The sequence below is a fragment of the Tympanuchus pallidicinctus genome, unplaced genomic scaffold (assembly GCF_026119805.1).
Source record: "Tympanuchus pallidicinctus isolate F22 unplaced genomic scaffold, pur_lepc_1.0 scaffold6, whole genome shotgun sequence".
Lineage (NCBI taxonomy): Eukaryota > Metazoa > Chordata > Aves > Galliformes > Phasianidae > Tympanuchus > Tympanuchus pallidicinctus.
In genome coordinates, this window is record NW_026294780.1 from 7,242,617 (window position 1) to 7,256,047 (window position 13,431).

Sequence of the window (13,431 nt, forward strand, 5' to 3'; positions counted from 1 at the left end):
TCCCTTTAGACTTGAAGCACTCCCCTACTTTTACCTATTATAAGATGACTCTTAAATGTGCTCTTTTACAGTTGTTACAAAAAATTTTCTTTTGAATACTGCAAATACATCTCTGTAGTAAATATTATAAGGAATATTTGTGTTTCACCTGTGAAAATGTGTTTTTCATGTTCTTAGTATATTTAAGAGAGCTGAAGAATAGACAGTGAAGCCTGGGGCGATTTAAATTCTAGTGTCAGTCCAAAAAGTTTCCTTAAGAAGAAAAGCTAACACTTTCCACGTACATTTTCATTAACAATTTTAAATTATTCTGTAAGTTTAGTGGTTTTTGATGTGTGGTATTGTTTAAGAAATATCTATTGTTTCTGGTTCTTTCTTAGCTAATGTAAATCGTTTGATTTTTAAACAGAGATGTGCATGGAGCTCCCAGTACCAAAGGACCAGGGAACATTCCATTGCAAGACCAGCACCTGGCACTTGCTATATTGCTAGAACTGGCAGTGCAGAGGGGCACACTAAGGTGAGTAGCATGAGCACTGATTTTTTTTTTTAGCCATCATTGTTAATGGAATGCCTTGATCAATGCCTGTCTTCAGTTTTCTTTGGTTTTATGTAATTGTGACTCAAAGCACACAAACATTTTCTGCAATGCTGTAAAGTTAGCTAGATTGCAAAATGCATTTTTGATATTTTGATCCCTCTTTCAAATGGAAAGATGTGGCTTCTTATATTATTAAATTAAAAATGTAAAAAGTAACTTATTCTTAACCTAAAATGGTTTCCTGAGAAATGTTTACTAATGAAAGATGTAAACTTACTTTCTCTTTCAGCCAAATGTTGTCTGCAGTTATGTTGTTGCTTCAGCTTTGGGATAATGGAACAAGGGAAACTGATAATGAGCGATCTGCACAGGGAACAAGTGCACCCCTTCTACCTTTGTTACAAAGATTTCAGAGTATAGTGTGTAATAAAGATGTGCCCAATTCTGAGGAAGAGATTCAGGTACTTATCCTTGGTTTATGCATAAGGGACATTTATTGGCTGGCTAAATTAACTTCAAACAAAACTATCCAAACAAAATTTGGGCTTTAACAATAGTATTTTCCAAGTGATGTGTGTGCACATGTATGTATGCATTCACTAGTGTTTGGTTTTCTTTGTACTTCTGTGTTTTTGGAGATAGGTGAAGGAACTCCATAGTATAATTATGGGTAAATGTTGTGTTCCAGAGCTAATGCTTTTGTAATAAGTAATTACAGACATGGCCTGTTATCTTTTCTGCATATTTGAATTGTTTTTATATAGTTCTACTGCAACTTCCAGCAAATATTACTGAGATTGTGAGTGTAATAAAACTACTTAGTGCATTTTATCAACTTCCTGTTTTATTCAGTTATTGATGCAGTTACCACTATATTTTCTCAATGTATGCATTTGAGATTTCCCTTCAAGAAAGAGCATGTGCAGAGTTGAATCTTGTGCAAATACTCAAGTATGTTCTTTATCTGTATGTGTAGCAGCATGGAAATACTAAAATATTCTTCCCACTGATCGTTTTTCTTTTTCAGCTGCTGACCTATCCTCTGAGTCCAAATGAAAGTTTTCTTAGGTACCTGACTTTACCACAGGACAATGAACTAGCAATTGATCTGAGACAAACAGCTGTTGTGATCATGGCTCACTTGGATCGTCTTGCCACTCCATGTATGCCTCCACAGTGTAGCTCTCCTACATCTCATAAGGTAACTTATGCAGCATCAAAGTTAATGTATTTCCTAAAATTATAACTAGTTTTCAGTTTCAAAGTTAGCAACTCTAAAGATTGCCTAATTTTCCTTCTTTATTTTCACAAAGTAACTTTGAGTTGCCTAAATTTGTTTCGATATCTTTAATGGCATTCAGAACTCTCTGAGTCAGCCTAAGAATGTAATTCTGTGGTTTGGGAAGCATTCTTTCTTATCACAACTCCAAGGCTAATTCAGCTGTGTTTTCAGCTGTTCCCATTGTTTATCAGAGAAAATTCCCAAGACCAGAGGGAATATGTTGGGTGTTTGACAAAACCAACAGTAAAAACCAACAAATTCAGCTACCTCAAACCCTAGTTAATGTTTAGCTTCCCATGTTGAAAATCTCTGTACGCTTGATTCAGATACTTATAGCATGTTCTGTTACAGGTTAAACTGGATAAAATGCACGCAAATCTTTATTTCTGATACCCGTTAATAGCTATGCTTCATTGACTACTACAGTAAACAATAATAATAATAATCTTCTACATGCTTTTTAAATAAATTGCATGTTTCAAAATGAATGCTTACAGAATTTCTTATTTTGTAGGGTTCTTTGCAGGAGGTCATTGCTTGGGGTTTAATAGGTTGGAAATACTATGCTAATGTGAGTGGTCCAATTCAGTGTGAAGGACTTGCCAGTCTTGGTGTTGTGCAGATTGCCTGCGCAGAGAAACGTTTTCTGATATTATCTAGGAATGGGCGAGTTTATACACAAGCATACAACAGTGATACACTGGTGAGTTTTATCTGACCTGTTTCAAGAACGTGTTCTCTTAGGCATTATGGCATACCATAGGTCTGCTGTTTAAGTATCTTGGAAGAGTAGGTGAATGCGTGCTGATTTTTGTGAGCTTTTATTTCTGTTTTTGAATTTTCAGAAGCAGTGGCTTCTATCTCTTCTGTTGGTTTAATTAAATGTATCTAATTTCCATAGTTTCTGTCAAGCTAGAGGATTAGGGTACAGTGATAATTGCTTTTGCTGAGACGCTGGCCTTGGAAACAGCGTAGAAATTGGCAGATATTAAATGTATTTTAGCTCGGTAGTATAACACCATTCTCAAACTGCAGTTTCTCAAACAAAAATATTTATCACTAAGATTGCCTCTAAGATAAACAGAATTCCATTTATATAGTTATGACTTTGTACGTATTGGAGCAAAGTAACTTCAGACTATAATTTTTATCAGATTTAAATAGTAGTTTGGCGCTTTTTTTCCTTAAGCTTACATTGATTTGTTAGATTTGACATGTTTGATAAAAGCTTAAGAAAAATATTTCCTGGAATACATAAGAAATCGTTATAAGCTAATTACTTTTGTTTGTGTCGCAGGGACCACAGCTGGTGCAGAGTCTAGCTTCCAGAAATATTGTGAAGATTGCAGCACATTCTGATGGGCATCACTATCTTGCTTTGTCAGCAAATGGTGAAGTTTTCTCTTGGGGTTGTGGAGATGGTGGAAGACTAGGCCATGGTGACACAGTGTACGTAATAAATAAACCATTTTTTTTTTTTTTTGCCAGTGGTTTGAATTCACACTATAAACTGTTTGGTTGTGTATGCAAATGCCCATGAGAAGTATTGTTGAAATATAGCACTGTACAATGAGTCCATGAGTGAAAGGTGTGATTCTCTTTGATCATGATTTATTAAAGGATGCATGTACTTTTTCAGTCATTATCTGGCAAATTAGGCAAGTAAGAGACATTGTTAATAACCATGTTTCAGATGCTCTTCCAGTTGTATAGTTGTGACCATTTCAGCAAGCAAATTAGTTCTGGCATAGTAACTGACCGTTCCTATGTACATAAGGCGTTACATGTTTTGTCATGATTGCAATTTGTTTATCAAGAATTGTTTGCCATAATGACAAAACTTGTAACACCTTATGTACATTCTTCAGACAGTCCCATTAGATAAGAAAATTGAGATTCATGGCCTCAAAGACTTTGTTACTATACAAAACAAAACAAGGTAAAATATAACTGTTAGTCCAGTTGTTTTAATAATTTGGTTTGGTAGTTTACTAAATATTTCAGATTTATGTTAAACATTTCACTTGCAGATATGGTATTAAACTAATTCTTTCTGCGCATTTTCTAATTCTAATATTCTTAGTTCTGTGTTTGTGCTACTTTCTGAAGTACTTGTAGGTAGAGGGTGTAGTAGTGAATATACTATTATGAGGCCTTTTATTCATGGTTTTATAAATCTACAGTGCATTTTTCTCTGGGAACATTGATTCAGGTGTCATTGTATGATCATCTTTACAAATGCAGTCATGTTACATCATTCCTCTTCTGTCCCCCCCACGTTGAACAATAACATTGATGTCCTCCTCTTGTGCAGGAGCTGTCTTTGTAAAGGAGTATTCTGTAAGAGTGCAAGATATATTTTAGTGGTTGTATCCTCCTTCAGAATTGAATGTCCTGTAAAGTATTGAATTACTATACTAGGATTAGAACTGTCATAAAATTATTTTTTCAGAAATAGCATTTAAAGGTAGTAATTTTTATATTAGGCTAAATTATTTTTGAATAACACTTCAGTAATGTAATTAGAAATACAAATCTTAGTTGTTGGACATCCCTTAAGTGGTTTGTATGCTGTTAAACAATCTGAACTTTATTTTTGGCTTATAACTCTATTTTGGTGCTGCTGCTAAGATTTGTAGGTAGAATTGCATCAGTTATTTTCTAATAAATATGGCCCACCTTTATGTACTCATCAGATTACTGTTTGTGAAATATGTTTCCTTCTCTTTCAATAGCCCTCTGGAGGAACCAAAATTGATATCTGCTTTGTCTGGAAAGCAAGCTGGGAAACATGTTGTTCATATAGCCTGTGGAAGCACTTACAGTGCAGCCATTACTGCTGAAGGAGAGCTGTATACATGGGGACGAGGGAACTATGGCAGGCTTGGTCATGGTATGTTAAAATCAGTTGTTTGTCAAGTAATTGTTAGTGCTTCTTTCAAACATTCTTTTATCCAATCTACCTATGACTGATTTGAGAAGCCTGAATGGTTTCTTACATTGTGAGAAGGATTGTATCAAAACTGCTAAAGCTCTGAATTCTGGATGGGGAAGAAAAATCTGCATTGTATTGTCTGTTCCCTTCCTTGTGAAGCAAAAGCTATCTTGTAAGTTAAATCTGTATTGGAGATCTAAGAAACCATATGGAAGCTCAGTCATGATACTCAAATCTAAAAACAAATAACTCCCTCTCTTCCCCCCATTTCCTCATCCTCTCAAGCAGCAAAGCATTCAAAACCAACCAAATAGAAGCAAACAAAAGAGCTCATCAAGCCATATTGGTTTTATTAATCAGAGAGCTGTTTTGTTTTGAAGGTTCCAGTGAAGATCAGACCATCCCAATGCTGGTCACAGGGCTGAAAGGTCTCAAAGTTATTGATGTATCATGTGGAAGCGGAGATGCTCAGACTCTTGCAGTTACTGAAAATGGTTAGTAGCAAAATGAAACACTTAAGCTTAACTTTTTCTTTTATTCTAAATATGCTTTATTTCATTCTAAGCAGATAGTGTGTTTATTATAGTGGCTTAAATTCTTAAGAATTTAAAGCTGAAATTCTTTTTGGGGAGATACATATATGTACATTTATCTATTTTACATATATTCTGTGCAAATTTATATGATCATATATATATTCAATATATTCATTTAGAATATGAAAATTTTTGTTTAAATTTGTTTTGTATACTTTCCAGATAGCAATGTAAATATATAATAGACAAACAAAATATTAGTATATATACATCTACATTTTATGCATTGTCTAATTAACTAACTCATGTTGTCACAACGGCAAGATTTTTTTGATTGTGTTGTCTACATTAACCCATGGGAAGGGCCAAAGGGAGATTAGATTGGAATGGAACTTCCCAGCATCTCAGAACTATATGCCGAATTTGAGACAGATTCAGAATGTGAATTTCACTATGTGAGGTTATGCACCCAAGTCATTCTTTAGTCATTGCTTATCTTACAGTATCTTACAGGCTAACTTATATAAGGAATGAATACAATCCGGAGTGTAAAACAAAGCTTTCTTTTCAGAAATTGCCTAATCAAGGCTTGGATTCAGTAGTGCATTTCAAAAGATGATAATAATAGACAATGGCACTTTTCATTTCATTTTGTGAAATTGATTGAATGACAAGAACTGAAAAAATTAAGAGCTTTTGCAGACAATTTGACCCTTCACTGTGGAAAAAAATATTTTGCAAGTTCTTATTAACTGTAGTGATATTATTTGCAACAAATTGTCTACTGCATATGCTTTTCAGAAGGTCTTTTTTGCATATTGATGAACTGTAAGTGAGTTACCCTTTTTTGCCTAGTTTTGTCAACATGAGAACTTCTCAGATCAGGAGGCACTGTTCAGATCTTTCTCATCCTTCTAGTTTTCATGAACTACTCCTAAAGTATAATTTGAAAATTGTGCTAATTAGAGAATCTCAGTTTTGAAGAACTTGTTTGTCAGAGCAGATAATTCTTTAAAATGAAGAAGCAGTGCGATATTTCTGATTTTCTTTCTCTTGTTTTAAAGGCCAGGTGTGGTCTTGGGGTGATGGTGATTATGGAAAACTAGGAAGAGGAGGCAGTGACGGCTGCAAGACTCCCAAGTTGATAGAAAAGCTCCAAGACCTGGACATTGTCAAAGTACGCTGTGGAAGTCAGTTTTCTATTGCTTTAACCAAAGATGGCCAGGTTTACACCTGGGGAAAAGGTGACAATCAGAGACTTGGGCATGGAACAGAAGAACATGTTCGATATCCCAAACTACTGGAAGGCTTGAAAGGTAATTACCAGAGGTGGAAAGTATTTTGTTGTTGATGGAACCTTTAACTGGACATTAATGATCTAAAAGATAAGAAATACAGTACCATATACTCTGCTGTCATACTTTGTGCTGGTGGCACTGAAAAGGTAATCTTTTCTGCCTTTCATACCTTTGATTTCAACAGGCTCACAGCCACTGTTAGGACAATTTTAAATGCTGCTTGTCTTTATGTTGTACTTGTCCTAATGCTTTTCTTTTGTTAGATTCACAGAAAAATTCTTGTATAAGGTGTATTTTTTGTATTGTTACGCAAGTATTTTTCACTGGTTTGTTACAGGGAGAGTTATTTCTTGAATCTGATAGAAACCTGTAGTTCTGTAGGAGAGGATGTGAAAGAAACCTCTTTAATTGCACTATCTTTCCTAAAACTTGTTCATATTCAGTGTGTGGTCTAATCGAAACTAACGAGTACAATTCAACTTCACAGTCTCAGTGTATAGGTGGGTAGATCTTCCAAAAAACCTTTCCTAGTAGTATCCTAGTAGAAGGGGTAAAAAATAAAGGCAGTTTGTTTTGAACTTGTGGACTTTCACACTTTGATTGTTTCTTAAGAAACTTGAAGTATTTCCTTGATTTTTCTTTTGCTGTACTTTTCCAGTATGCTACTATTAGCATCCATAATATGCTGACATTGAAATACAGCTGTAATTAGCACAATTCGCCTTACCTCTGGTATTTTTCTGTTAATGATTGTAATCTAAGTTATGTTTTCAATATTTGACTTATTTTTCAGGAAAAAAAGTGATAGATGTGGCAGCTGGATCTACGCATTGTTTAGCACTGACTGAAGATAGTGAAGTGCATAGCTGGGGGAGCAATGATCAGTGTCAACACTTTGACACTTTACGGATCACTAAACCGGAGCCTGCGGCTCTCCCAGGATTAGACACAAAGCATATTGTTGGAATCGCTTGTGGGCCTGCTCAGGTAAGTTTTTTTTTTTTGATTTGTTAGCTGTGATTTGTCTTTGTCTTTCTCTGGGATTAGTTTTGTATGCTAATCCCAATCTTTCTTTCGGTGCTTGCATGACTTCTCTTATTTTTTTATTCTGAACAGATGAAAGCTTGGTAAAAAACAAACCGTATGCAATTGCTCTGCCAAAAATAGATGATTAGCTTCCCCTCTGGATATTCTGAGAAATACTGTTATTCTTCCACTCCATCCCAATACAGCAGTTGAAAACCTACGTAGCTGAATGCTTACTCCAGCAAAGATAGTGAGATATTTGGATTGCCATAGCAGCACTTTGGAAAATGTGATAATAGTGGGATTAGTAAGGTTTTGTGTATATGTAGAGATGCAAGCAAAGGTTTCTCTTCATCATACATGCTAATGTAATTTCTTCGTCTTCTTACTGTTACTGTTCAAAAGCAGGAGTGTGAAACTATCATCTATTTTGTTCTTATTTTTGAGAAATAGCAGTTGAATTTTGCATTTCTTTTCAATTTGTAGAGTTTTGCTTGGTCATCATGTTCAGAATGGTCAATAGGCTTGCGGGTTCCTTTTGTGGTGGATGTTTGCCCCATGACGTTTGAGCAGTTAGATCTTTTACTGAGACAAGTGACAGAGGGAATGGATGGCTCTTCTGACTGGCCTCCTCCTCAGGAAAAGGAATGTATGGCTGTGGCGACATTAAACCTTCTAAGGCTTCAGGTACCGTCAGTTTCTTACATATTGAGCATTCAGTGAAATAAATATTACAGGAAATTTGATGGACAAATATAGCAGATTTAATGTGCTTTAAAATGTTTTTATTGATTAGAAAATGAAATAAATACGATATCACTTTCTATTCTCTGAAATTTTGCAGCTGATGGTTGTTTTAACTGTGTCTTACTTTTCTTTACAGATGAGAAATATCTCTATCACCTCCATTTCCCCAGAAAGCTTTTCTTCTTTTCACAGCGTCTGGATCTTATTAAATACGAACTATGAATATAAAATATAGATGGCTTAGGCTTTTTATGCTCTTTGGGATTTTGAGCATTTCTAATATTTTTAAATAGCATTTCCACAAGTTTGTGTCCTCTTTAGAAGACACCTATACTTGCTGAAGATGTGCTACTTTTTCTAGTGTAATGTAGCAATGGAGAAGATGCTTACATTACTCTTCAGGTTATTAGGGTTCAGAATTCTAGGGGTATAGTTCGTAGTCTCTGGGTACTCATTCAAATTTAGTACAAGTTTCTGCAAGCTAGCATTTCCCCTTTAATTTTCACAGATTTGCATATGAGATGTATTATATCTAGGTCAGTGAGCTTACTCACTTGCTCTAGGACTGACTTGTTTTTTCAATTCCATGTCTCTTTGTTGTTAAAATTTGCCCTTATTTTTCTTTCTTGTTTCTCTTTCTTTGTTCTTTTTTTTAGCTTCATGCTGCCATTAGTCACCAGGTGGATCCAGAATGCCTTGGCTTGGGTTTGGGCGGTATACTGCTCAATAGCCTTAAGCAGACAGTGGTAACACTTGCAAGCAACGCTGGTGTTCTTAACACTGTGCAATCCGCCGCTCAAGCAGTGCTGCAGAGTGGATGGTCTGTGTTACTGCCAACAGCAGAAGAGCGAGCTCGGGCTCTCTCGGCGCTCTTACCCAGTGCAGGTTGGTCTTAAGATGAAAAGCTCTTTGGTGCTCTCCTTTCTTGGTCATTAATAGTTTTTTCTGTTCTTAGTTTCAGGGAATGAGATGAATGTAAGTCCAGGCCGTAGATTTATGATTGACCTCTTGGTGGGCAGCTTGATGGCTGATGGAGGCTTAGAGTCTGCGCTAAATGCTGCCATTACTGCAGAAATTCAGGTATGCTTCAACAGCTTGACAGTTATGTATAAATAGAGTAAGAAGATATATCGAGCGGAATTATCCTCTCTTGACCTGAAACTTGAAATGTGAGCCAGTGTTTGTGTGAAGGTATGAATCATGTTCTCCTTTTTAGAAGAGTGTTTCTTATTGTTGCCTAGAGTGATGATTTTAGCAACTGTAACAAATATTTTCATAAAGATTTGTGAAAGAGGCATAATTTCACCAAGTCCTTTTTACAGACTGCTGTAAATTGCTTTTTATTTATGTATGGATATGAAAGTAGGCTAATATATCCTAACGTATGTCCTTTTTCTGTTCCTTTCCACTGTTGGTAAATGAGGGGGGTTTTGGTACAGATGAAATGTGCGCATTAAGTTTTGCTTTATGCATTAGTTTTAGTAATTAGTACCAGCATTAATGTTTTTGTGTGTGTGGTTTTTTTTTTTTTTTATTTAATATTTAAAGACATGCAAGACCTTTTAATTCTTAACTATGTCTACTAGGACATGTGTACATTATAGTGTAAATCAGAGGTGCTTGAATTAGCTCTAGATATAAGCTGAAAGTGATCTGGGTGGTAGGTGGTAGCATACAACACTGTACAGGGTAATTTTGATTCATTGAAACTTGGATAAATTAGTCTCCACAGAGTTCTGTATGTCTGTATTTCAGCAGCAGATCTAATCCAGGTTCTGCAGTGGACTGGATTTGTTGTGTTTATAAATAGAGAGTAAACATGCCTTCATTTTTAAACTGTGCAGCAGGTGCTGTCATGTCAAAACATTCACGGAATAGAAATAAATTGTTAACTTGGTTTGGTGTAAGCAGAATTCTGAATTTGTCTAGCCTTGTTTCCTCCTCTGCTTTTTCTTTTTGTTACAATTGTTCAAAACAAACAAACAAAAAACCCCATCCTGCATCATCCATATGGAAAACAATGTACACGTTTGTCTGGTACGAATTGTTTCATTTCTGGCATAGGGTGGAAGTAATTTTATCTTATTTTCATGACTACTTTAGTGAAATGTTTTGTAATACAGTTGCTTTTTTTTTTTTTTTTTTTTTTGCTTGTTTTACATTTTTAGGATATAGAAGCAAAAAAGGAGGCACAAAAAGAAAAAGAAATTGATGAGCAAGAAGCAAATGCGTCTACGCTTCATAGGAGTAGAACTCCACTGGACAAAGACCTTATTAATACTGGAATCTATGAATCTGCAGGAAAGCAAAGTTTACCATTAGTTCAGTTAATTCAGCAGTTACTAAGGTAATTTCTTCAAATTTATTTTATTTTTGAACAGAAGAGCTGTTTAGAGAGACATTTTATAAGGTAGGCAATTTAAGGATGACTGGTACGCAAACGAATGCAGTCTTCTGCTAGAATTTTATCTCCACAGAATTCAAGGTATTGAACATCCTCCTAGCTTGTATGTACCTGTGCCATTCTATGCAGGAGAGAAGTACAGTACTACAATTAATTACCCAATTTTTACAAAGACAGGCCACTTTGCTCTTAAAAGAGTAGGAAGATCTGCATGGATGTATTTAGAACCAAATGTTTTGAATTAAGGAATGCATCTGGGGCTTTAGATGGGGAAGAAATCAGATTTTTAAATTCTTGACAGTGAGAAAGAATTGTTGAATGTGTGACCTTTAAGATGTGAGTATTTAACATATAGTAGAGTACTTCTTCATTAAGTGTGATGGTAGCCATGTAATTTAATCAGTACTGAGACTCTTCTGAACTAGATTATGTCAGAGCAGACGTTTTTTAAATCCATTCACAAAAAAAAACTTGAGTTTTTGGGTACTTTAGTGCAAACAAAGGGGCACCATCCTACCAAAAAAAAAAAAAAAATTGTGTGAGTTTCTTGTATGTTGATGAGAAATTCCTGCGAAAGCTTAACCTAGATTTCTAGGGCCTGTCTTTGCTATCAACTCTTAACTACTTTACAACACTTGTGTAACCAGGAACATCGCATCACAGACGATAGCCAAACTGAAAGATGTTGCTCGTCGCATTTCTTCCTGCATGGACCATGAACATTTTAGCAAAGAGAGATCTGCTTCTCTGGACCTGTTGCTCCGTTTTCAGCGTCTCCTTGTTAGTAAACTTTATCCAGGAGATTGTGTTGGGCAGGTCCCTAATACATACAGTAAGTTACCTTCAAAGAGGGATTGCCATTTCAGAAGAGTGTGACAGTTTTTGAAGTCTTTCTTAAACACAACTGTGATGGTTTTCTGTGTTTTTCCTGCTTTTTATACAGGTCCTGACCAATTAGGTGTTGGCTCTTTATTGAAGAAATACACTGCTCTTTTGTGCACGCACATCAGTGATATACTTCCTGTGGCAACCAGCATTGCTTCTACTAGTCATAGACATTTTGCAGAAGTATCTTATGTTGTGGATGGAGATTTAACAGGTAGGTTGTTATTAGCTGTTCCCCCTTCCCTCTGATAAGATAATAACATTATATTGTAAATGTTCTCGAATGTGTTAAATGTGTTAAAAAAAAATGTAAAAAATAAAAAAAGGAGTCTAATTAATATTTAGATTGGTAAGAGAGAACAAATTTAAAGGGAAGGGGGGTGTGAGAAAATACTGTTGTACATAGAAAACTAAAAATAAAATTAAAACATAATAGAAAGTAGAGTGTGTTGCCTGGTGATTTACTTTCATGATGCTACAAATCCAAGTCTTCAAATATATCTGAATACTGGCTGTGTTTTCCATGCTTTAGGCATCCTTCTTCCAGAATTGGTAGTATCTATAGTGCTACTCCTCAGCAAAAATGCTGGATTAATGCAGGAAGCTGGTGCAATCCCTCTGTTGGCTGGTTTGCTAGAGCATCTAGACAGATTTGACCATTTAGCCCCTGGGAAGGAAAGAGATGACAATGAGGATTTAGCATGGCCAGGAATAATGGGTATGTACAAATACTATCTGGACTATTGATTTCTGTTTTCATTAAGTAGCTATGTAAATTGGTTTCTATTCACAAACATCTCTTGGGAAGGGAATTTTGCTTTATGGCACAAATTTCCATTAACCAATTAATTAGGCAGTATTTCTGCCAGTAAACTCTTGACATATATTTTAGGCATAGGGTTAAGCAGGTTAAATTCAGCTTTTCAGAAAAGTAGATCACAGCATTTAGCATTTTGCATAATTTACAACATCCCATTTCATTTTTGTATTTAAAAAATGTGGATTTAGACTTAAACTAAATGCATATACAACGACTTGCAGGCAAGCATGTACTAAACTGAGGTAATTCTCAGGAGAATCAAATAGAGCAGCAGTTTGCCAGAACAGTGGTTGTACTGCTCTGCCTCCAAACAAAAAAACAGTTGTGCAGCTGTGCAATGCCTGATCTATCTCAGTGTGACATTGATTATCACTACATAAAATAGAGCATAGGCACAATTTAATCGCAAACTACACGTACAGGAGTATGTTAATAGTTATTTTGACTTTTGAGCATGTCAAAAGACAAAAGACTATTAAGAAGATCTCCAGTAAAGCTTTTCTGTAGATAAATTCTTTGTTCTGTTTTATATACTCATAGGTTCATTTTTTACTGGCCAGAGTTGCAGAAATAATGAGGAGGTAACGCTTATACGTAAAGCTGATCTGGAGAACCACAACAAAGATGGAGGATTTTGGACTGTGATTGATGGGAAAGTATATGACATAAAGGACTTTCAAACTCAGTCTTTAACTGGCAATAGTATCCTTGGTGAGAATCAGCATCTGAATTCAAGGCACAAATAACTTCTGTTTCAAAGCTAGATGACGTAAACAGGCTATACTAAACTATACTCACTGCTTCATTCTCTCATTAGCTCAATTTGCAGGTGAGGACCCAGTTGTTGCTTTGGAAGCTGCCTTGCAGTTTGAGGACACACGAGAATCAATGCACGCCTTCTGTGTTGGCCAGTATATGGAGGTAAAAATGTTATAATAGATTCACAGTTCCTAAAGT

The 13,431-nt window shown here is 35.6% G+C and overlaps 1 protein-coding gene across 4 annotated transcripts in view; it reads left to right on the forward strand.

Annotated features, from left to right (window-relative positions):
• Nucleotides 1-13,431, forward strand: part of HERC2 (HECT and RLD domain containing E3 ubiquitin protein ligase 2) — a 102,328-nt gene that overhangs the window by 27,697 nt on the left and 61,200 nt on the right. For all 4 annotated transcript variants that reach the window (XM_052664796.1, XM_052664795.1, XM_052664798.1 and 1 more), the window contains exons 8-25: nucleotides 410-520; nucleotides 831-1,002; nucleotides 1,569-1,742; nucleotides 2,338-2,526; nucleotides 3,121-3,272; nucleotides 4,559-4,716; nucleotides 5,139-5,252; nucleotides 6,359-6,610; nucleotides 7,386-7,579; nucleotides 8,105-8,305; nucleotides 9,022-9,250; nucleotides 9,321-9,445; nucleotides 10,534-10,712; nucleotides 11,417-11,601; nucleotides 11,713-11,868; nucleotides 12,187-12,372; nucleotides 13,015-13,185; nucleotides 13,292-13,395. In XM_052664796.1, the coding sequence (XP_052520756.1) occupies nucleotides 410-520; nucleotides 831-1,002; nucleotides 1,569-1,742; nucleotides 2,338-2,526; nucleotides 3,121-3,272; nucleotides 4,559-4,716; nucleotides 5,139-5,252; nucleotides 6,359-6,610; nucleotides 7,386-7,579; nucleotides 8,105-8,305; nucleotides 9,022-9,250; nucleotides 9,321-9,445; nucleotides 10,534-10,712; nucleotides 11,417-11,601; nucleotides 11,713-11,868; nucleotides 12,187-12,372; nucleotides 13,015-13,185; nucleotides 13,292-13,395 (3,052 nt within the window). The remainder of the gene's footprint in view (nucleotides 1-409; nucleotides 521-830; nucleotides 1,003-1,568; nucleotides 1,743-2,337; nucleotides 2,527-3,120; nucleotides 3,273-4,558; nucleotides 4,717-5,138; nucleotides 5,253-6,358; nucleotides 6,611-7,385; nucleotides 7,580-8,104; nucleotides 8,306-9,021; nucleotides 9,251-9,320; nucleotides 9,446-10,533; nucleotides 10,713-11,416; nucleotides 11,602-11,712; nucleotides 11,869-12,186; nucleotides 12,373-13,014; nucleotides 13,186-13,291; nucleotides 13,396-13,431) is intronic.